The 23,182-nt window shown below is 45.9% G+C and overlaps 2 protein-coding genes across 2 annotated transcripts in view; one reads left to right on the top strand and one right to left on the bottom strand.

Annotated features, from left to right (window-relative positions):
* Positions 1 to 2,082, bottom strand: part of COL4A2 (collagen type IV alpha 2 chain) — a 164,962-nt gene extending 162,880 nt beyond the window's left edge. The window contains exons 1-3 of the mRNA XM_066633056.1: positions 1,862 to 2,082; positions 1,387 to 1,469; positions 754 to 814 (exon numbers count right to left, since the gene is read on the bottom strand). Coding sequence (XP_066489153.1) covers positions 754 to 814; positions 1,387 to 1,430 — 105 coding nt within the window. The 5' untranslated portion in view covers positions 1,431 to 1,469; positions 1,862 to 2,082. The remainder of the gene's footprint in view (positions 1 to 753; positions 815 to 1,386; positions 1,470 to 1,861) is intronic.
* COL4A1 (collagen type IV alpha 1 chain) overlaps positions 2,020 to 23,182 on the top strand; it is a 170,452-nt gene continuing 149,289 nt past the window's right edge. Inside the window, exon 1 of the mRNA XM_066633158.1 lies at positions 2,020 to 2,198. Within this exon, the coding sequence (XP_066489255.1) occupies positions 2,118 to 2,198 (81 nt within the window). The 5' untranslated portion in view covers positions 2,020 to 2,117. The remainder of the gene's footprint in view (positions 2,199 to 23,182) is intronic.

Here is a 23,182-nt window from a genome sequence, read left to right as displayed (position 1 = left end):
TCTTAGTAGGTCCATATGTCATGGAAGGCAGGGCCTCTGAGAGTAATTTTATCAGGGGGTACAAAGTTTCTTTTGGGCCCCTTTGCAAAGGGAAGGACAAAACAGGGGGGAGGTTAGAGACTGCTAGAAAAGACTTTGGAGCCCAGATATATCAACCCATGTGGCATCAGTAGTGTCCCCAGCATCCCACGCAGGCAACAGGTCTGAGTAGATAGGAAAAAGTAAGATCCCAGGAAATTTCTGGGACCCCTCCTTTGGCTCCTGGGCCCCCCTTTTGACCCTGGGTTTGGGTACAAATTACCCCCTTTACCCCCACTCCTAGGCCCTGATGGAAAGAATATACTCCCCAAATTTCATGTTTCTAGGTTCAGGGGTTTGAGCTGTGTATTGATAGGCAAGTCGGGACATTTGTGTATGTGTGTGTAATTCACACACACAGTTCAAATCACTTTAAAAAAAATATTTCTGAAGTAATTCAAGACTAAGAAAACAAAGATGCTCATGAATAACACTCTGTATGCAAGCCTCAAACAGTCATTTTGGATAAAAAGAGAGAAAAGCATTTGAAGCTCTGTGATAGAAAGGAAAATATTTAAAAGGGTAGTTAAAACAAACCTTATAAACTGATTGTTCAAGAACATTAAAAATGATAGCAGAATTTTGGCAGTGACCTAACTGCAGCCCTACAAGAAGCTAGGGAGTAAAATGTGGGAGTAAAATGTCATTGCAAGAAATGTTGAAAAATGTACTTACAGCTTGCACTTGGCCAGTTAAGAGTACAGTCACCTCCAAGAGTAATACAACTTGCACAAATCTGTACAGATGAGACAAATTCTACATCAATACAATATGTGAGACACTCCTTTGGACATATGGGACAGCTCTAAACGTTTCAGATATCTTCTTTTTAACAAGAACAAGGTGCTGTACACCACTCCCTGTGTCACTGACAGTAACAGGTGCAAAGAAGGTGCTAACTAGTCAAGAGGCACTTTTTCAACTGGTGCCCTTCTTAGCAGAGAGAGAATGACTGTCCCTTTACACTCCCGCACAGTGTGTTTTCTAGTGGAAGTCTTATGCACTTTCTTAAATTGTGAGCTGTTTTGGGACAGGGTGCCATTTAGTTAAAAACATAAGAAGAGCCCCGCTGGATCAAGCCATAGGCCCATCTAGTCCAGCTTCCTGTATCTCACAGAGGCCCACCAAGTTGATTTTAACAGTGGCCCAAGTTAGTTGATTTTGGCTGCAATTCTAACCCCACTTTCCTGAGAGTAAGCCCCACTGAACAAAACAGGACTTACTTCTGAGTAGACCTGGTTAAGATTGTTCCCTTTCTCTGAGAACTTTTTTAACTGAAAAGCAGTATATAATAATAATAATACTTACCGCACAGGCCAGTGTTGTAAACAGAGGTGCTGAGAACTTCTCATTTTTGCCCCTCTCTTGATGTCCTGTTCAGGAAGACGCTCCTGGAAACCAAAGAGGAGGAACACACAGAGGTTTCTAAGAGAAACTAGTCGTGCCTCACACTCTGCCCAATTAGCATCTTTTATTTTCCTGGACCGACACCATGACTATCATTTTGCTAAGCGGAGTATCCAGATCGGTTCCCCACCTCGGAGCTCGCTTAACCACAGCCTTCACCTTACGAGCGCCACCAGCTTACTACTACAGTGCGGGGGGCAGGGGGGGGGCGGATGGTCCTTGAGGATGGTCTCCTTCCTCGAGGGGCGCACTGCTGCTGGGGACGGGAGTCCCAGGACTGCCCCTCAAGAGAGGGCCACTGGGCGCAGGTGGGCGCGGGGACAGGGGCGAAGATGGCCAGGCACCAGCAGCCCCGCACTACCCAGGCGCTACTCACCCATCAGCCGCGCCGCACCCAGCAGCCCCGAGAAGGAGCGGCGCGGAGCACGGGCGGTCCAGGCGGCTTCTGGCCTCGGTGCCCTCCCGGGGGGCGGAGAGGACGGGCGGGGCGGGGCCACATGGGCCGCCAGCGGGGGCTGTAAGACGCGCTCCCCTCTCGGCTCGAGAGGCGCCCGGGGCGGGGCACGGGGACGCAGCCGCGCAGGATTGGGGCCGCCGGGGCACAGTTGCGCGCGAGCAGCGGCGGAGCGAGGATGGCCCGCGGGGACCTGGCGCTGCTGCTGCTGGCGCTGTGGCTGCTGAGCGCGGGCGAGGACTGCGCAGAGGCTGCGGGGGTGAGTAGCGCTGGCGCCGCCAGAACCTGCCTCGCTGCTGCTGCTGCCGCTGCCGGAGGAGATGCTTCCCCTCGGAAGGCTGGAGTTCGGCGCCTCTCCCCCTTGCCGGCTCGGCTTGCCGACGGGGTCGCTCAGGGCAGCCTGCGGAGGGCCACTCCTGGGCAGGTGTTTCCAGGGGCCTCGGCACGAACACGCGTGTCTGGAGCTCGGGGAAGCTTCACTCTTCTCTGGCACGTGTAATGATGCTGCAGACCCTTCTTGGGGGAGGTTTGCACGCAGTCTGGACAGAGAGGTGATAAATGTGCCTCTGCATTCAGGTGATCGTGAACGAGCCTTCAGACCCTTTGGCGTGTTGGTGTGGGTCGGAAGAACCCACGCCTTGCGCTCAGCTCAGTTTTGGTGAAGATTTCCCAGGTCTGTGGTTGGCCCTATGCATGAAGTCTGCTCAGGCTGGTTTCGTTAGATCAGAATGATCTGAAAATGGCCATGCTTGTGAGAGAGGCGATGGTGGGACAGCTGTGTGGCTATTCACTACTTGTAAGAAGCTTACCCAGAAAGCGCTGTGCCTCTCCTTTTCCACTGCTCTCTGTGATCCCTGAAAGAGAAACGGAAACACAGTGGGCATGTTTAATGAGTATAACATACTATGCTTAAAAGTTTTTAAAAGTTTAGCATGTGAGATAATATTTTCTTGGGTCCCATCTCTTCCCTTAAAAGTGTAAGCAAAAATGTAGTGTTATTCAGGATGTAAAGTAGCGTATTTGCCATCATCTTACTGGTTTTATATACGTGTACACACACACACTCATGATCACAGATGTAGAGCCTAATGTGAATGATTAGCTAGAATAGTGGGTCCCAAACTTTTTAGCATTGGGGCCCACCTAAAAAGGTTTCACTTTACCAGCTGCTCAAGGTTCTGTGGTGGAAATGGTGATTAACAGTGCTCCCCCCAAGTAACAGGTTGTTTGACCTTTGATGCACACAGCTTCATCTGCCTTATAGGTTTCACGACTTATTAAAAATGGGGTTGTGACCCACTGATGGGCTGCAGACCCAAGGTTTGGAAACTTCTGAGCTATAACCTTCATTTTTCATCCTATTGAATATTGTATAGGGTCACCCAGCTGAATAGAATCAAGCCACTAGATCTTGGATTATTGTCTTAAATAATTTAAAACTTATTTTTTTAAAGTCTTCTTTGATGCCTAGCAGCACATGAAAAAGCAGGTACAAAAGCATCTACTTTCTGCAATTGACATCTCTAGCATGCTGGGATATATGTAAATGTCAGTTTTCTTTCATTTTACTGAAGCCTTTATTTTGTTGGATTTTCAAAATGACATGCATGTACAATTTCTTCTGTGACTGCTTCCTTCAAGTTTCCCCCCATAAACCTTTATAGAAGTGTCTATCGGAACAAGTCTATGCACATCTGCAAGGAAGTAAGCCCCACAGATAATGGAACTTAGAACTGCTGTCTAATTGTCACTTGAGTACTATAGAGAGAGTGTACTGAGCAGGGGGTTGGGCCACATTGCCTCCAAGGCTCCTTCCAACTTTAACATTCTATGAGAGTTCTTTCCAAGAGACTCCTTGATAGAGATGAGAAGATTTGCAAATATCTCAAAGCTGAGATGCTGGCACTGATCCAAGACACTGTATTTTGTAAAGTGCATTTCTTGTAATTTAACAAAATGCAGGAATAGCAAGAGGGGTTGACAAATTTTGGTTTGACATCTAGAAAACTTTTTATTGTGGTTGCTACTAGTCTCTCCCCCCTCCATGTGAAATGAAGCAAAGTCCAGCCCTTCACCCGAAGTCTTGTTTCAGTTCATGCAGGGCTTTGGAGAGTACAGGAAAGAAGAGATCCTGTTTCTCAAAGACTTTGATTTATTTTATCCCTTCTTGGTGACAGCAGCAATAATTACAGCTCTTCCGGCCTTTCATTTGAAACAGGGTGATTGATGATAAGATGCTCCTAGGACCCATGCACTGCAGCCCAGCTCCACAGTGTTGTGGTCCTTCTGCAGTGGTACCATGAATGAACCACTCCTACTGTAGTAGCTCAGGTCAGGCTCAGTCCATCCATGAGGCCAATTGCAGTGGTCATTTTAAGCTCCAGATTGGTAGGGAGCACCCTTTTCGGTCTGCTACTTACCTCTACTCCTTTTTCTAATTCCTGGATTGGAAGAGGGTATGTGGAAGAGGATGGAGTGCTGAGCTAGAGCACTGAAGATTGAGAGGAGCAGAGGCTGACATGTTGTTGAATGGGGGGCAAATTTGCATGCTACCTCAGGTGTCAGGGGACTTGGGCCAGCTGTGGCTCAGGTGCAGAAAAAGGGGAGAAGGAGGGAGAGTTTTAAAGCAGTTGAATGGGGGAGCAGAGTGGTCACAATACATTGGGCGGGGAGAGAACAAGACAAGTTTTTTCCTCTTTCCAGCTCCCCTTCTGTTGACTTTCTCAGTCTTCCCCCATTTCTTGAGAAGTTCATTACATGTCTATGTCTAACTCTTTCAGATGGTGTTTGAAAGGGTTAGACAAAGGTTTGAAAGGAGAGTTCATTCCTTGGCATGAACTCTCCTTTCAAATCCTTACAGTTTGGTTTCTGCCAAGATCCAAAGATCTGTCCTCTGAATTCATCTTTTTATCACCCTCTTAGATGGTGGGGGATCCCAAATTGACCACGTAGGACACTAAGTTACTTTTTTCAGATAAAATTGCTCATAATTTGCTCCTACTTAGGGGCCAATCCTATCCAGTTTTCTAATGCTGATGCAGCTGTGCCAATGGGGCGTGTGCTATATCCTGTGGTGGTGGGGGAAGTCACAGAGGCATTCTCAAAATAAGGGAATATTTGTTCCCTTACTTTGGGGCTGCATTGTGGCTGCACTGGCACTGGGAAGTTGGATAGGATTGGGCCCTTAGACTCCATGTTGAATGTGGTACAGCTGCTCAGTATTTCCTCAGTGCCATTCATTTTGCTAGGATGAAAAATTGTTGCAGCCTAAGAACATGGGTGTTTGACACACCTGACCAGCCATTTGGGTAGTTGACTCTCAGCCATCTTGGCAATAACATTCAGCAGGGGGCAGGTTGATATACAATTAATTGGATGCAGGAGATGTTGACTGCATCATTGGGGCAAGGAATTGTCTTACAGCTCAGTCCTGAGCTTCCTGGCGACCGCTGGAACAGAGCAGCTACCTGCGTATCCAGTAGGCACCCAGAGGTTTCCTTGGGGGGAAAGGGACTTTTGTCCCCTTCCTCTGGGGAAAACCCCAAGCCCCACAATGGGGCTTCTCAAGTCTGCGCTGGCTATTTTGCCAAATACCTATGGGCTATCATATGAAAGAAGGGACAAATTAGACAAATACCTAAAAGGCTGTCATATGGAAGGAGGGACAAATTTGTTCTCAGCTGCTTCTGAAACCAACAGGTACAAACTGCAAGAGAAGAGATTCCGATTGGACATCAGGAAAAAATTCCTGACAGTCAGGGCAGTTCAGCAGTGGAACCAATTGCTGAGGGAGGTGGTGGACTCTTCCTCACTGGAGATCTTCAAGCAGAGGCTCGACAAGCACCTGTTGGAGATGTTCTAGGAGAATTTCCTGCTACAGTCAGGGGGTTGGACTAGTTAACCTATTAGGCCCCTTCCAACTCTTTGATTCTGTGACTCTGTGTCAGGCATTCCAGCCTCACACGGAGTCCACGATACAGCAAAGCAGAGATCAAACAGGCATCCATCAACCAAATGTCAGACAAAACAGGTATTTTTTTAGCCCTCACTGAAAAGCCATGAGGGAGGAAATAATAATAATAATAATAATAATAATAATAATAATAATAATACAGGTATTTATATACCGCCTTTCTTGGTCTTTATTCAAGACTTTATTCAAGGCGGTTTACATAGGCAGGCTTATTTAAATCCCCATAGGGATTTTAACAATTGAAAGAAGGTTCTATCTTTCAAGAACCACAACATTCAGATGTTTCACTCTGATCTGGTTTCACATTCTGGCCTCCATCCTCCCATGCTCAGAGCAGATGGAATAGTTCGGCTTCAGCTTATCAGCTGCTTCAAGGTCGCACGGTGCCGGTGGCCTCGAACTGGCGACCTTGTAGATGTTATCTTCAGGCAAATGGAGGCTCTACCCTCTAGACCAAACCTTATGCTAAGACAAGTAGTTCTTATTTCCTCTGGAAGAGAATTCCATAATTGTTGTAGTACTGCTGAGAAGGCTTGTCCCCAAGCCACTGTCCCTCTAACTTGTGACAGAGGTAGAATTTGAAGAAGAGCCCCTTCATATGACCTAAGAGGGTAGACTGGAATGTTTGGGAGAAGGTGGTTTCTTAGATAGCCTGGCCCCAAACCATTAAAGGGTTTAAAGGTCAACACCAGTACCTTGAATTGGGACCGGAAATTAATGGCAGCTAATGTAGCTGTTAAAGCAGTGATCAAGCAGAGTCAAACCGTCTAGCCCCCATAACCACCTGGGCTGCTGCATTCTGCATTGGGAGTTATTGCATTTCATCATGGCCATTGTGCATTCTGCCTTGGGGGCTACTGCATTTCGTCATGGGCCACAGCCATTGTGCCAGAGTTCCACCAGGCTCTCTGTTATTTCCTATCTGCAATAGCCCTGTTTTTTTCCACAGCTGGCTATTTAAAGGGGGCGGGGTGACTTGAATCCTTTAGAGTTGTGAAGGGTGACTTGGTAACTCAGAAAGTGCCCCCATTATGACTTTTTTTTTAGTTGAGTCACAAAGGGTGGAACTTGAGTCAAGCCACACTGGGTTTTCCCATCTCTGGTGATGGGTACTAACCAAAGCTAATCCAAATTCAGTTACAAAAGTTGTGAATGTTTAGCTGATCCCTTCCAAGGGATTGACCTTTTTGTCCCCTCCCAATTTAAAGTGTGCTGCACTTTTGTTGCTAACTAGGACAGTAGGGTGTGACATTACATTTACCCTCTCATATAGGCTCAGTAGTGATGGGAAGTGATTGGAAGATTGGAAGTGATTGGAAGTTGAGCAATCCACTGGCAAGTGTGGTAGCTACACCAAGTGTGGTGTGCTGTTCCTCTTTTCAACCAGCTTGGTGGCTCCCTTCTCTCTGCTTTGTCACAAGGAGTGGGGACTGGAACAGGAAATGTGAAAGAGGAGTAGAGTGGTGGGCAGAGCATATCCACTATCTACTTGAACTGAATATCTGACTGTGGAAAGATGCATCTGGGCACAAATTCCGCAGCAATGTTTTCTCAATTGCATTGCACATAACTCTAATTGCACATAATTCTAATGAATGTCTGCCTGATGCATTGCACTGTAGGAGGTATTTTGGGGAAACACTGTATCTTGTAGATGCATCTGTAGAGGCCGTGTTGGCCTCTGCCTTTCCATTGGACCATTTCAGTGACGTGTAGAGGGGGGATTTGCTGCATGGGAAACAGCCTATCCTCCATACCTACTTTACCCAGGCTTCGCGCACTGGAGAGGACACTGTTCCAGAACCACCATTCAGAGCGTGACACCATAGTCTTCCGAGACTGAAGGATGCCAACAGTAGATGCATCAGGCAGACATTAATAAGGTGTATCTCTAACAAGTGATTGGGAATGCTTTACCTGTTGAATTTATACCTGGATGCATCTCTCGCCAGTCTAATGTTGAGCTGAAAGTGTGGATGCATAGCCGAATTTGTAAAACTAGCATATTATACAAGATTGTACGATGTGACTACTTTAATTTCTAGTTTTCCATGCTTTTGGAGCGGGAGGGTAAACTCTAGCACAGGGGTGTCACACATAAGGCCTGGGGGCCATATTCTGCCCCTGGAAGCTTTTTATCTGGCCCTCAGGCTCTCAGCTACTGAAGTGTTACAGCTGAAATGGCAGCCCACATGAAAATTGGGCTTTCCCAAATCTTGAAATATGATCAAGATTTGTCTACTTTCTGTTCTGTAATTCTCAGTTAATGAGTTTCTATATGAGAACAGGGTCTGATTTCTGGCTATTAGCTGCTTAATGATGTCACTTTCTGCTTAATGACATCACTTCCAGCCCTCAGCTGGAGCCCTGAACACTAACTTCAGCCCTCTGTATGAAATGAGCTTGACACCCCTGCTCTAGCACCCTAACACTGACCTTAAAGAGAATTTTTTTTTAATATTTGAATTCTGTTGCATGTGATGTTTCTGAATTCTGCAAGTGACATATAAAACCTGGCCATAAATTATGTTTATGCTGTTTGGCAGGGATGGGAACTTGAGTCAGGTGACTTGAGTCTGAGTTGCGAAAATGCGCGTTTTTCACTGATTTGTGGAGACTTGAGATGTGTGCCTGGAAGACTTGGCAAAACACTTGAGTCAAGGGCCCCTTGACTCAGCACTCATCCCCACACATGCAAACTCGAGTCTGCGCGTGTCTGGGTATGCTTGCTTACTGTTTCCGTGGCATGAAAAACCTTGTTGGGCCATCTTTCAGGCTTGGCAAGCAGCTGAGAAGTTCTAGCCACGAGGGAGGAAAGGCTAGTTAATGTTTGCTTTTGCATGTGAGGGGGTGGGGAGGTGGGAGCGGGTTCTCTTGCCCATCTCTGATAGGAAGGAACCAGTGGTGAATGATGAAGGGTCTGGTTTGTTCGTTTGGATGAGAGAGGGCAGGAGGAGGAGCCCAAGGTGTTTCTTGCCTTGGAATTGGCTGGAGAAGCCCAGGGGAAAAAGGAGGCAGGGAAGTGTGTGGGGGGGGGAGATTTGTAGCAACTATGCTTTCCAAACACATAACTGCTGTGAGCTGAGCTATGTTGTTACTTGGGAGGAGGGGAGGAAGCCCCATTGAATGCTCAGCTGCAATAGAACTACTTCTAAGTACAGCTACAAAGGATTGGGTCATCCTGGTAAGCCTTGCATGACCCTTCTCCTTCTTGATGCTTCTTTCCTCCCGCCTTGTTTACAGATGGATTTAGACATCAGGAGAGTGTTTAAAGAGAACTACGACACCCACACGCACCGAGCAGCAGGCCAATTTTTTTTCCCCACGCCTGACAAAGGCTCATGACTCAAGTCTTTTCAAGTCATGAAAAGGCGACTCAGAGACTTGGAAAGTGCCCCCGTTATTATTCGTTTTTTATTTGTGGGGTGTGGAGACTTGTGACTTGACTTGAATCAAGCCACGCTGGATTAGCCCATCCCTGCTATTTGGGGAGTATGCCTGTAAACCAGGGGTGCCCAAACCCCGGCCCTGGGGCCACTTGCAACCCTTGAGGACTCCCAATGTGGCCCTCAGGGAGACCCCAGTCTCCAATGAGCCTCTGGCCCTCCAGAAACTTGCTGGAGCCCGCACTGGCCCGACACAACTGCTCTCAGCGTGAGGGTGACTGTTTGACCTCTCCCGTAAGCTGTAAACTCGCTCCACTGCTTGCTGTTTCACGTCTGTGATGCAGTAGCGGCAGCAAAAAAAAAGGCCAGCCTTGCTTTGTGCAAGGCCTTTTATAGGCCTTGAGCTATTGCAAGACCTTCATTCATTCATATAAGTTCCACCTTTAGAATATTAATTTATGTAAACTTATGTAAATTTATTCAAATTTTAAATGTAAATTAATTCTTTTTTTCCCTAGCCGCCGACACAGTGTCAGAGAAATGATGTGGCCCTCCTGCCGAAAACTTTGGACACCCCTGCTGTAAACCGAAATCCTGAACTCCGCAAATCCAGTGTTGGTTTGTACTGACAAACACTGTGTGTTGCTGTGGACCAGGGGTGCTCACACTTTTTTGGCTCGAGAGCTACTTTGAAACCCAGCAAGGCCCGGAGATCTACCAGAGTTTTTTTTACAATGTTCGCGCCATCATAACATATAACATTTATGTGTACAATGTATGTTGGTGTACCTTGAGCCCCACTGAGTATAACAGGACTTACTCCTGAGTAGACATGCCTAGGATTAGGCTGTGAGGCTGCAATCCTAGCCACACTTACCTGGGAGTAAGCCCCATTGAGTACAATGGGCCTTACTCCCGGCGTTTCCTCCCAGAGGCACCTGAAGGGGGGGTCGGCACTCCGCGATCTACTCATTTTGCCTCGCGATCTACCAGTAGATCGCGATCCACCTATGGAGCACCCCTGCTGTAGACTTTCTTTCTATGATTGCGAATGCTGAGCAATCAATATTCCTGATCACAGGGAGAAGGTCTCCCTGGGCACATCTGTTGTCAGTGCATAAATATTCTGTATGGGGGAGGGGCGACATGGGTTAGGAAGTATAACAGGGTGAAGCTTATTCAGTAGCTTAGTGAGCAGGGGGGCAGCCAGCCCCAGGCACCAGGCTGGAAGGGGTGCCATGCAAGGCAAGATGGAAGGGGGCACCCTTCTTCACTGACTGCTTGCTTCTTTGCTCTGAAACTTCTTTGCCAAACCCAGAAGTGACCTCATGATGTCACTGCCTTAGGTTCCATGGCCCCTTGCAATGTGGTCTGGCTTATTGGCGTACTCTTGGGCTCCCCCTTCAAGTGGATGGACGTCCATATTAATGTAATTTATGAGCAGGGCTATAGTTGGTGTTCTTCCAACTCTGATCCTGCATTTAGCATTTTAGCCATAGCGTGCATTCAGCCTTGTTTAATCAGCCTTCATTATTTGGTAACAAGTGGACTGTGTGCTTACAAAGAAACATGCAATGTGATGTCATCAAGGGCTTACTAGGAATAAAACCCAATATAATGATTTTACAATGAGAATTGACTTCAGTAACATGAGATCAGGAAGGTTCTACCTCCTTTCATGGTACCAATTAATTTGGTCCAGAGTAGCCCATGTCTTGATGGTAGACATGAAGTAGCCTGTGGGCCTGGCAGTTTGATTTTGACCAACTGCTGTTCCTGTGGTTATGCTGGGTGCGGTACAGTTCTGGACACAATTCAAGAAACTACTTTTATCTTTAAAGCCCTTTGTGGCTTGAGGCCAGGAACCGACATCCAGATTAGATTACTGCAACACTCTCTATGTGAGGCTGCCTCTGAAGACGGTCTAGAAACTGCAGTCAGGGCAGAATGCAGCCATCCATATGGTCGCTGGGGCTCATCGGTTTGACTCAGTCTGGCTGCTGCTTCAGCAACTACACTAACTGGCAGTTCATTTCCAGGCTCAATTCAGATTGCTAGTTTTGACTTTTAAAGTTCTTTACAGCTCAGGTCCAGGGTATTTGAGGGAATGCCTCCTTCCATACAATCCAACCTGTCCTCTCAGGGCATCGGAAGAGGTCCTTACACCAGCAGAGTTGAGGGGGATGGTGGCAAGAGCCTTCTAGGTGGTGGTGCCTCACCTGGAATTGAGAACAGCTCCTTCTCTTGACAGCTCTCTTCTCCACACTCATCAGGTAAGAACTAATCTGGTAGCCCTCACATTCCTCCTTGCCTGGCCATGGGCCAAGGCACGTTTGCTTACTCTTGAGTAAACACCTACTTGCAAGTAAATGCTTAGTTTCACTTTCCATTGGGCTCAATACATTTGTCATCTTGGAGGGAGGGACTTCTTTCTCAGGAGTTTTGGGGGGGCTATGTTCATTGGATCAGGACCATTCTGGTGTCATTTGATTTCTCTCAGCCTGCCCTTTCTGATGGACTAAAGCACGTTCACCTATTCTCAAGTAAATGTGCAATAGGGTTCAGTTTCACTTTCCATAGGGCTTAGCACTCAAATATATATTTCTGGAATCATGGGGAGCTGGATGCAGTGGCATTGCTAGGGGGTGCGGGTTGCACTGGGTGACGCATACAGGAGGGAGTGATGCGCACTGGGGAGGTCATGAGGTAAAACTGCAGTTTCTAGGAATAATATCATCATGTTATATATGATGGATGCAGAATTTACATCAGAATGCAATGAAAAAACCAGAGTGAAATATCTCCTTTGTATCAAACTTTATGGTCAAAAAACTGGAAAACAAAATGCATGGAGCCCTATGGAAAGTCCGCTGGTCCCATGTTGAGCCAGAGTTGGCTCTACCTGAGCCCTCCAAAGGGAACAGAACTGTGCTCTGGTGTTTTGCCAGATTCCCAGTCAAAGCTCTGCCTGGAGAATTAATGCCCACTTTTAGCTAATTAGCTCCCTTTTTTACCCAACAATAACTCTAATTCTGTCTTGCAGTCCTGCTGGACCCCACCACCGGGGTAGCTCGCCTGTTCAATCTGCAGAGGTCCTCTCTCCTGCCAGCAGCCTCCTGCCACTGCAGCAGCACCTTGGTCCTCTGCAGGTCTTGGGCACGGCAGCCACACACCAAACTCCAGTGTCTTCAGCAGTCTCTGCTCCAGCAGTCTCCAAAGTCCATTAGTCTACTCCAAAGACCATCAGCAGTTCCGTAGTTCCAGTTGTCCTAGAAGTCCATTAGCTTCTCAGTCCATTAATCCTGTCTCCCCCTTCCTCAAGCTTTCCTCCTACTGCTACCCACACCAGACTCTCCCTTCATCAGGTGCTTTTATGCCTGAGGGCCCTATTGCCTTCAAGTGGTTGCAGCTGTGCAGCACACTCCCTGCTGAATGCCTAGGCCTTCACCCTTAAAGGGGCCACTGCTGACACCACATTCTACCTCCTTGCCAGATCTTCTGCGATTCCGATACATCTGGTCCCCTCTGGGACTTTCTGAAGCTTGCAGAGGCAGCGTGTGTTTTAGGCATTCCGAGGCCTGGGGAAGCCCTCCAGAGACTTCCCCAGGCCTCAGAATGCCCTGTGTAACAAAAAAGTAGTTCTACTACTTTCTCGATTTATTTTTCTAACTTAGACTGAAACACATGTATAATTTCTTGAATTTGGAACAGGCACATTCATATACCCCCAGATCACATTTATTTTTCTAGAGCCACTCACGTTTTGGGTGTGAAGTAAAGTGTTGCTCTCTCCATTCTGCCATCCTTAAACAATTAACGTCTTAGCATAAAAAAACCAAAGAAGTCAGCATCCTAAAGATTTCCTGTCTTCTTTCTTTGTGTACTGCATAGAATACAGGATGTACTTTTTTTAGTATTTTAAACATGTCAAGTATAAAATTCCGTTTACTGCTATCCCTTGAGACTTATGCAAACAATATGACAAATAGGCAGCTGCTAAATCACAAAGACTTGGTCCTGTGGGATATTAAAAACTTCCTGTAAGCTGTGCAATGACCTCGACTCTGTCCCAGATATTGCAGATGGAGGATGAGAGATGGCTTGGAGATTGAAGTATCCATTAATGTGGCATTAAATCAATTTGATTTTTTCCCTGACTTATTGTAGATTGCTTCCCTTGCTTCTTTTGGGCCTAATTATTGATTGTTTGAATTGCCATTAGTTCAGGTCTAGTTATTTTGTTGCTTTTGCTGTCAGTTTTGAAATTCAGTGTAACACTGTTTTTCTAATTTACGAAGGTGTGGTGAATATAAACATTCCCCTTAATTTTTGATTTGATTTGATACACAGTCTTAATGGAATTGGGAGCCATGAAACTCACTGCGGCTTTGGCAAATTAGCACCACTCCACCAAATCCAAGTAAGAACAGATAAAATGGATAACATCTTGTACTATCTTCCTTCTTGGAGGAAAGAGAAGAATAGAAGCAGGTAAACAAGTAAATAAAAGCTCTTTGAAGCTCCCCCCCCACAGAATTTTGTCCAAAATATTGATAAATGCAGGTTATAAAGGAAAGCATATTTTACCTTTCTGTTTCATTTCAGCATTAAAAGCCATAGATATTTTCTTGATCATTACAGTGTGACTAAGAATCCTATCCTATCGGCTCATAGGTCCATGTTTATGGCACTGTGGGCGGAGGGACCGCTGGCTCTGAGCCAGTGTCATTCAGCATTGGGCCCAGTGCTGGAAGCATTGTATCCAGTGGCCAGTGGTGAGGCTGTTCAGGGTTGGGGGAGGGCCCAGAGCAGGAGTGGGGTGGGTCCAGCAGAGGCCTGCTCCACTAGATCCTTTTTCAAATCTGTGCCGGCAAAATAGCCAGTATAGACTAGGTAACTTCATTGTGGGGCTGCGCCATACTTGGCAGAAGGCAATGAAATCCCCTTCCCCCAAGGAGATCTCCAGTGGCCTCGACGGGGCCGCTAGATACTGTGGTCACCATTTTTGCACTGTAGCAGCCAGCAGCCATAGGACTGGGCTGCCAATCCTGGAATATAGGAGCTCTGAAATTCTCTCATAGTCATGTAAGAAATAAGAGATAGTTGCAGGGTGGTTGTAAGGATGAATATAATAACGACTGAAACATTTCGTTAAAAAATGGGACTATAGAAATAAAAAGTAGTAGTTATTGTATTAACAGATCTAAGATGTGCCTGGCTTAACTAATTGTCCGTTGCTGATGGCAGCTTCTGTCTTTATGTTTGCTTTATGACATCATCCAGTACAGGATGTTTCTACTACACCCATTTACTCTGGAAAGTATTCTGACATAGAACAGGAACTTAGTTGAAAGATTGTTTCTAATTCTCTTTTCTGTCTAGGAACTGACAACACAATCTTATGCATGTCTATGCAGAAGTAAGCCCCACTGAGTTTAATGGGATTTACTTACAGATAAGTGTGTATAGGATTGCAGTCTAAGGGTCCAATTCTATCTAACTTTTTCAGCGCTGATGTAGCTGCAGTGCAGCCCCGAAGTAAGGAACAAATTACTATGAGGAAGCCTCTGTAACTGCGCCCCCCTGCACCGCAGATGCAGAGCACGCCCTGTTGGGATGGCTACATTGGTGCTAGAAAATTGGATAGGATTGGGCCCTGAGTCTTTCATTACTGGATTGTAGTCTCAGTGGACACTTACTTGAGAATAAGCCTCAGAGATAGCAATGGAACTTATTTCTGAGTAGACATGTATAGTGCTGTGAGTCTTCTACTGTGACATGTATAGCACTGTGAGTCTTCTACAAATCAAATTTGTCTGGTGCATCTGAAGCGCATTCTGATTTAGTTTGATAAACAGGAGATGTGATTCACTCTGTTTCTCTGGAGAAGTCTCTGTCATCCACACACATGAATAAAGAGTCTGGATGGCTCCTTGTATTCCAGATGTGCAAGTACAAACTTCCTACTGTGAGGAAAGAGCTGGAACATTTCAGTTTTCATGTTTGAAACTGAAATGGCATCTCTAGTGAACTATTAATAATTTTATCTGTCTGGCAGAGTTCTTGTATATTCACAGCATTTGGAGTCCCATAGACTCATCACCATTTTTTAGTCTGGATAGTCTGAAAACCCAAGATGCATCCTCTGCATCAAATCCTTACAGGCCTCCAAGTTTTCCTGCTGAACAGATTGCTTTTATACCACACACTTTGCAGCAATGAGCACTAGAAGACCAAATCTCAACATTTCTGTAGAGAACCAATAATTCAGCTATTCATGAATCAGTTCTGTTTAGGAAGACTAGCCAAAGAACCTGTTCTTTGAATGGGCTAAGAAACTGATCACTGTGGTCTAATTAACACATTAAAAGTATATCAGAAAATAAAAAACATAGTCTGAGCATTACCTGCTACACACAACTACAGGCACAACTACAGGTTTTCAACATTATGGAAAAAATTGGAAAACAAAGTTAGGAAACTTGGAGGCCTGTTGTGTTTGTCTATAGTGTGAACAACAATGTGATGATTATATATAAATACATATATAATTTAATCCAGAGCCTGTGTGTAGCAAAAATAAATCACAAAGTCCTTGAATAACCTCATCAAGGATCTGAAGATAACCAATAAATTTACCTTCAGGTAGAAAAATGTTGGGCTGAAATGATGCAATGTGGAATATAAACAGCTGATGAATTGACACTGATTGAAGATCAGTGTCAGAAGGCCTAGCAGTCCTAGTTCTCTTTCTCAGTTTTAAACATGATCTTCAATGCTTCTTACTACTACCTTTTGCTGATGCAACCATATACCAACACTTAATGACCTACAGTACAATCCTATGCATGTCCACTTGGAAGTAAACTCCATTGTGTTTAATGGAACCAATTGTCAGCCAAGTAAGTATAGGTTTGGAGCCTATTTCACTTTCCCTTATGGTGCTATCCTATGAACCATGGGTGGCTCCTCACAAAGCCGAGAGAGTTTCCCCCCCCCCCAGGATGTTGATGGTTAATACTGCCCCAGTGCATAAAGCAAGACCCGATGCTGGTGCTCAAGCACCGGGGATGAAAGTCTTTTTGTTAGTTCTGTGCCCTTCTGTTACTTCACTTAGTATAGCACCAAGTATAAAATCAGAAATAATAATAATAATAATAATAATAATAATAATAATAACTTTATTTCTACCCCGCCTTTCTCCCCGAAGGGACTCAAGGCGGCTTACAACATATTAAAAACAATTTAAAAAACAAATAAAAACATATTAACACATACTAAAAACAGCAGTCAGAGTAAAAAAAATAGGTAAAAAGAGCATAGAGCAGCAGCAAGTCATAAAAGAATCAGGCCTGTAAAAAAATATTAAAAGATGTTAAAAAGATGTTAAAAGGCCAAGAACTCAGAAGGCCTGTTTAAACAGAAGGGTCTTCAGGCCTCGCCGAAAGGTCTCAAGAGAGGGAGCCATTCTTAAGTCAAGGGGAAGGGAGTTCCATAGCGTTGGTGCCACTACTGAGAAGGCCCTATTTCTTGCAGCCGCCCCACGTACCTCCCTAGGCGGCGGCACTTGTAAAAAGGCCTTCTCTGATGACCTGAGAGGGCGAGCCGGATTGTACGGGAGCAGGCGATCTCTAAGATACCCTGGTCCAGAGCAGTATAGGGCTTTAAAGGTCAATACCAGCACCTTGAATTGGGCCCGGAAACGAATGGGCAGCCAGTGCAGCCGCTGGAGAAGCGGACTGACAGGGTCGAACCGCCTACCTCCAGTAACCACACGGGCCGCCGCATTCTGCACTAGTTGCAGTTTCCGAACCGTCTTCAAGGGCAGCCCCACATAGAGTGCGTTACAGTAATCTAATCTCGATGTCACCGAGGCATGGATCACCGTGGCCAGGTCTGCACGATCCAAGTACGGCCGCAGCTGGCGCACCAGCCGAAGCTGAGTGAAGGCCCCCCTTGCCACAGCCGCCACCTGGGAATCCAGGAGCAGCTGCGAGTCCAGGTGGACCCCCAAGCTGCGGACCTGCTCCTTCAGAGGGAGTGCAACCCCATTCAGCGCAAGCCGATAGTCCAGCACCTGCATCGAGGATTTCCTAACCAGGAGAGCCTCTGTCTTATCCGGATTTAATTTCAGCTTGTTAGCCCCCATCCAGATCCTCACTGCCTCCAGACAGCGCTCCAGGTCCTCAACCGCCACCCTGGAGTCTGGAGGAAAGGAGAGATAGAGCTGGGTGTCATCAGCATATTGATGGCACCCCACTCCAAACCCCCGGATGACCTCTCCCAGCGGTTTCATGTAGATGTTAAATAGCATGGGGGACAGAATTGAGCCCTGTGACACCCCGCATCTCAAGGGCCAGGGTGTCGAACAGGCATCCCCCAGCACCACCATCTGGGACCGACCCTCCAAGTAGGAGCGGAACCACCGCAAAACAGTGCCTCCAGCTCCCAACTCGGCCAATCGGCCCAGAAGGATACCATGGTCGATGGTATCGAAAGCCGCTGAGAGGTCCAGCAGGACCAACAGGGACGCACTCCCCCTGTCCAGTCCCCGGCGTAGGTCATCCACCAAGGCGACCAAGGCGGTTTCCGTCCCAAAGCCCGGCCTGAAGCCAGATTGAAAAGGATCCAGATAATCGGCTTCATCCAAGACCCTCTGGAGTTGGGACGCCACCACCCGCTCAATTACCTTGCCCAGAAACGGGATGTTGGAGACTGGCCGGTAGTTATCCAACACAGTGGAATCCAGGGAGGGCTTCTTCAGGAGGGGGCGAACCACCGCCCGTTTCAAAGCGAGTGGTAACGTCCCCTCCATCAAGGAAGAGTTGACCACCCTCCCTGTCCACTCAGCCAGCCCACCCCGGGCAGCTCTTATCAACCAAGCTGGGCAAGGGTCGAGCAGGCAGGCAGATGGCCTCACACTCCAAAGGAGTCTGTCCACATCCTCAGGCTGTACAAGCTGAAAAGAATCCCACAACACAGGACAAGCAGTTGCCAAGGGGACATCGTCAGACACTGTCAATGTGGCATCCAAGTTGTGACGAATACGATCGATTTTATCTGCAAAATGTTCCGCAAACACTTCACAGCAGCTGACCGTGTATTCCTCCTGGTCTACTGGGGGGGGGGGGCTGATGAAGGAGGAAAGTGTGTAGTACGCATATACAATTGCTGTAATTAACGTAATTAATATTATTTACTATACCGTGTTATACCGCCTTTCCCACTGACTCTCACAACACGTTGTGAGAGTCTTACAGACTCAAGGCGGTTCACATAGGCAGGCTATATTAAACTCATCTTTATTTCAAATGAGTTTTTACAATAATTGTTCTGCAAACACTTGTAGATCCCTTCACTTCCAGATGGAATCCTTCATGGCATGATCATCACATCTGGCACCTTCCAAGCTTCCAGCTGGAGCAGCTTCAGGTTGGCCAAGCTGCTAATCTTTCTTTCTTTTCTTGGGGGCTGACTCTCCGTACTCCTCCACATTTCTGTGGCATTGCTTGCAACCTGTTTGTTATTGTTATACAGTATTGCTATACCACCTTTCTCACCGACTCTCACACCAATTCTTACAGACCCAACGCAATTCTCATAGGCAGGCTGTCACCAAACCCTGTTTTTACAAATGAAGTTTTTAAAATGAATGTTCTGTGAGAAACTCATGGAACTCTTCACTTCCAGATGTTTTCCTTCCTCTGTGCTCAACATTCTTTGCCAACACATGCCGTCCAAGATATACTAAATGATGATTAATCAGTACATGGATGATCTAGAAGCCATAGTCCTTCTAGCCTATTCTATTTCAATGTTTTACATGTTCTTTTTAACATAACTAGGTGATAGTTTTAAAATTTTCAGAAGAATTGTATGGCATTCTAGATAATTTCTAATTTAGACGTATTTTTAAGGTTACTTGGAATCTACAAGAGGCTTTTCACTTTTGACCTTTACATGAAATTATTTGGTACTTCTCTTTGTGTCAAGTCATCATAGTCTTCTGGATTAATGGAAAGACTTTCTTGTTCTATTCCGCACAAAGCTGAACTCTTTGTAAAGATAAAAAGATAAATTACTTTGCCAAATGCTTTGAGAACTGTTATTCAGTTGTACAGAATTTTCTTTGAGCCTGATCTCATGCACAACATTTTTAAACTTTGGCTCTCTGGAAGTTCATATCATGCAATCTCAATGTATTGAGGATGATGTGTAGATCTTGAATTTTTCAACTAAAAATGCATATGCCTACTTCTTGTTGCTTTGCTGGTCAGTTTGATGCATTTGATTCTATACAATTGAGAACATTAATTGCAACCACTAGATAGAATTCAGAGATGTATTATTGAACTATAGATTTAGGTGGCAACCTTGAATATTTTTCAAGGTAATTGGAAGGGCATTTCGCATCCTTTGAGGTGCGTTATCACTTAGACCCAGAGGCAGGGCCATCAATCTTGATTTTTTTTTCCAAGATGGAGGCCTACAGTCTCACTGGTTGGTCCTGTCTTGCTACCAAGAAGCAGGATTCCATTGGACTTTAAGTGCCAATTGAAAAATAACCCCCACTTCACATCCCTTACCATCACCACATATCTCCTCCTTGAAATGGGACATGTTCTCCTATCCATGAGTAACTGAGGGGAGTTCTTCCTGGTCTATGGAATTTGGGGTGGCAATTCTTTATCAGATGAGTGTGACTTATCCTTCATAGAGAGAGCAATTAGGTACTCAGCGTCAGTGGCACAGAATGTTCCCTGTAGTTCTGTGTCCACAAATTCCAGTGAAATTTCCTCTTAACACAAATTCTCTTTCCCTCTCCCCGTCCCCCTTCATGGGGAATTCTTTATGCCTTGTCCAACAACTCTTTGTCCAACCTAATGAGTCAGAGACTCATTAAGGTGTGCTTTAAGCTGGGCAAAATTTATCCTGGTCACAGTTACCACCTGATGATTCAAAAACTATGCAGATCCAAGAGCATAGCCAAATTAGTAACTTGTTCCTTTAGGGGGGCATATAGCCCCCTCCAAAGCCAGCTGAAAATTCAGCATCTGAGCTGCACATCTCTGAACCTACACCTCTGTTTTGTCGAGATTTAATTTCAACTGGTTTGCCTTCATCCAATGGTCCCTCAACAAATCCAGGCAGTGTCTTCCAAACCTTCCCTGATCCCATATGGAATGGAGACAAAGAACAGGGTGCCATCTGCATATTGAAGATACCCAGCTACAAATCCCCTGATGATTTCTCCCAGCAGTTATATGTAGATATTAAATAACATGGGAGATAGAATGGATCCCTGTGGCACCTCCCCACCTGGGGGACACACACACCAAGATGTAATAAATTTCCAGAAATTCTAAATAGCTTCACTGGACAACTGGCTGGGGATGCAATGATGGCAGAAGCATATTCTTTCTTCACTGCCTCAGGTCATGAGTTCTAACCCTCTATTGTTGCTGAAGACACCTGTCCACATATTTCATTATGTGTAGCTCCCTGGAGAAGCAAGAGACCACTGTTGCTCAGGAGCAATCTTATCGATGGCTCTGGTGATTCCCTTGTTCTGCAAGCTGGCTAGAGCCTTAGCTGAATTGCTAGCCTTAGCAACCAGAACATTCTCCAGAACCATCAGGAATCGTTGTGGATCAGCAAACCATTAAAATTGGTCCCCCACTCCTGTGGTGCGATGGAGCCATAATTAGTCTAAACCAGTGATTCCCAATCTGGTGGGTCACAACTTTCCAGCCAGGAAAGCACTTGTTCCTGCCCTTTAAGGGGTAGGGGGGGAAAGCAGCAATGTGATCCCCAGGAGCACACTGCTGCTGGAGGGGGGAGGGGGTTTTAAACTTTCCTAAGGGAGTGCTGGCTTCCAGGGGATCTGAAGAGCCCCCCAGATGCTTCTGCAGGGTTCCCCAAGCCTCCAAAACAGGAAGTGGTTTTTTGTCATTTTTTTCTTGTTTTGGAGGTTTGGGGAGTCCTGCAGAAGCTTCTGCGGGGTTCCCTGTAACTCCTTGGAGGCCGGCACTCCCTTAGGTAAGTTTAAAACTCCCCCCTCCCTCCCCGCAGCAGCACAATCCAAATCATGTTACTGCCATAGGGCCCCCCCCCCCCCCACAGACACTTACAGTACTCCCAACTCCCTTGTAGGAGTTTGAGAAGCACTGGTCTGAACCCTACCAGGAAGTGAACTGTACGCATGTCCAGTCACTTTGCTGTTGTATCACCGTTTTCATTATTAACAGGCTTTCTGTGTTGGTAAACGTGACTGTTTAAGCATGGGGAACGTACAGGAAAACAACAGATGGATAATGATGTCATGGGAATCCACCATAACAGAGTTTGAAAATACTAAACACCCCATCTGGAAGAGCTCCCATTGTCAGCACAGCACCACCTGTTGGCATTGCCAATACTTTTGCAGGATGCCTGTGTGTCCACCATGACCCACTGCATCTGTGCCATGTTAAGGGCATTCACACCATACTACCAGGGGCACGACTAGGAAAAATCCTAGAGACAGATGCTGTCCATGGCTGTTGTTCAGTTGTTTTTATGCCTCTGCGTTACCAGTCTTTCTTCAGTCTTTCACACAGTCATGAAATTCCAAAACTTGCTGTAATAACATTGATACTGTTGTGTCCTTGTCTAGGAAGTTCCAAGTCGTAATCACAATGTGAGGGAACTGTGAAATAGAAATGCATTAAATAAATAGTGACATCTCTCAGGGAATTGGGGTCATTTTAAACTCTTAGGGCGCAATCCTAACCCCTTATGTCAGTACTTTCCAGCCAATGGGAAGTGTACTGCATCCTGCAGTTGGGTGTCACTCATAGAGGCCTCCTCAAAGTAAGGGAATGTTTGTTCCCTTACCTCAGAGCTGCGTTGCTCTTATGTCAGTGCTGGAAAGCACTGACATAAGGGGTTAAGATTGCGCCCTTAGAAACTCTGGATACTTAGCAACTCTCAGAGTGGGCTCTTAGTGGGCTCTTTTGCCCACTTTGGTTGTTTCTTAGAAAAAGGTTTTATGACTCTGCAAACCTTAAGTTCATTGATTGCCCAGAAACAGCAGGGATTGCTGCCTCCTAGTGAAGCCTAAGTACCTGTAGAGAGACTGATTGCCTCCGTGTGCATTACAAAAGGCCAGCAAGGCTGTTTTTAAATCACCAGAGCAAATGTTTTTTAAATTGATTAGCTTTAGTGCGTTTTTTGCCATCCATCCCGAGTTCTGGGAATGGAAGCCTCGCAAATAATGAGACCCAACCTGTAGTCCTACAGCCCAGTCCTATCCAACTGTCCAGCCCCAATGCAGCCTCGAGGTAAGGGAACAGATGTTCCCTTACCCCATTTGGAGGTTTCTGCCAGCAGTTGTTGTGCCATTATTGAGGGCAGCATTGTGTCAGTGTCTGTGCACATCTATCAGTAAAACTGGGGCTACAGTGGTGAGACTGTTATTGCACCTGTGCCCATGGGCATGCAGGGCATATGCTTTTCAGACTGGTGTTTCTGAAGCACCCAAGGCAAGCAGGGGTCAGATAATACATGCGAAGCACTTTGCACACTCAGAAAGCACTATTGAAATGTAGTATTGCATTGATCCCCATTGACTGTGACTAGCAGGTGTATTTAACATTTGGTTATTTGATGTTTCTCTGTAAACCGCTTTGTGAACTTTTAGTTGAAAAGCGGTATATAAATACTGTTAATAATAATAATAATAACATAAGAATTTTTCTGCTGTTGTGTCAATGTACATCTCTTCACCACGAGAAGTAACGCCATTTTTTTTCCAATCCGTGAATGTAACCAAGCTATCCTAACAGTTGACTTTCACTGAAGCATCAGTTAATTCATCAATACTTTATGGTTTATTAGTTCGTT

Source organism: Tiliqua scincoides, chromosome 1 (assembly GCF_035046505.1).
Source record: "Tiliqua scincoides isolate rTilSci1 chromosome 1, rTilSci1.hap2, whole genome shotgun sequence".
Lineage (NCBI taxonomy): Eukaryota > Metazoa > Chordata > Lepidosauria > Squamata > Scincidae > Tiliqua > Tiliqua scincoides.
Note: the sequence above shows the minus strand (reverse complement) of the source record. Positions and strands in the feature narration are given on the sequence as shown.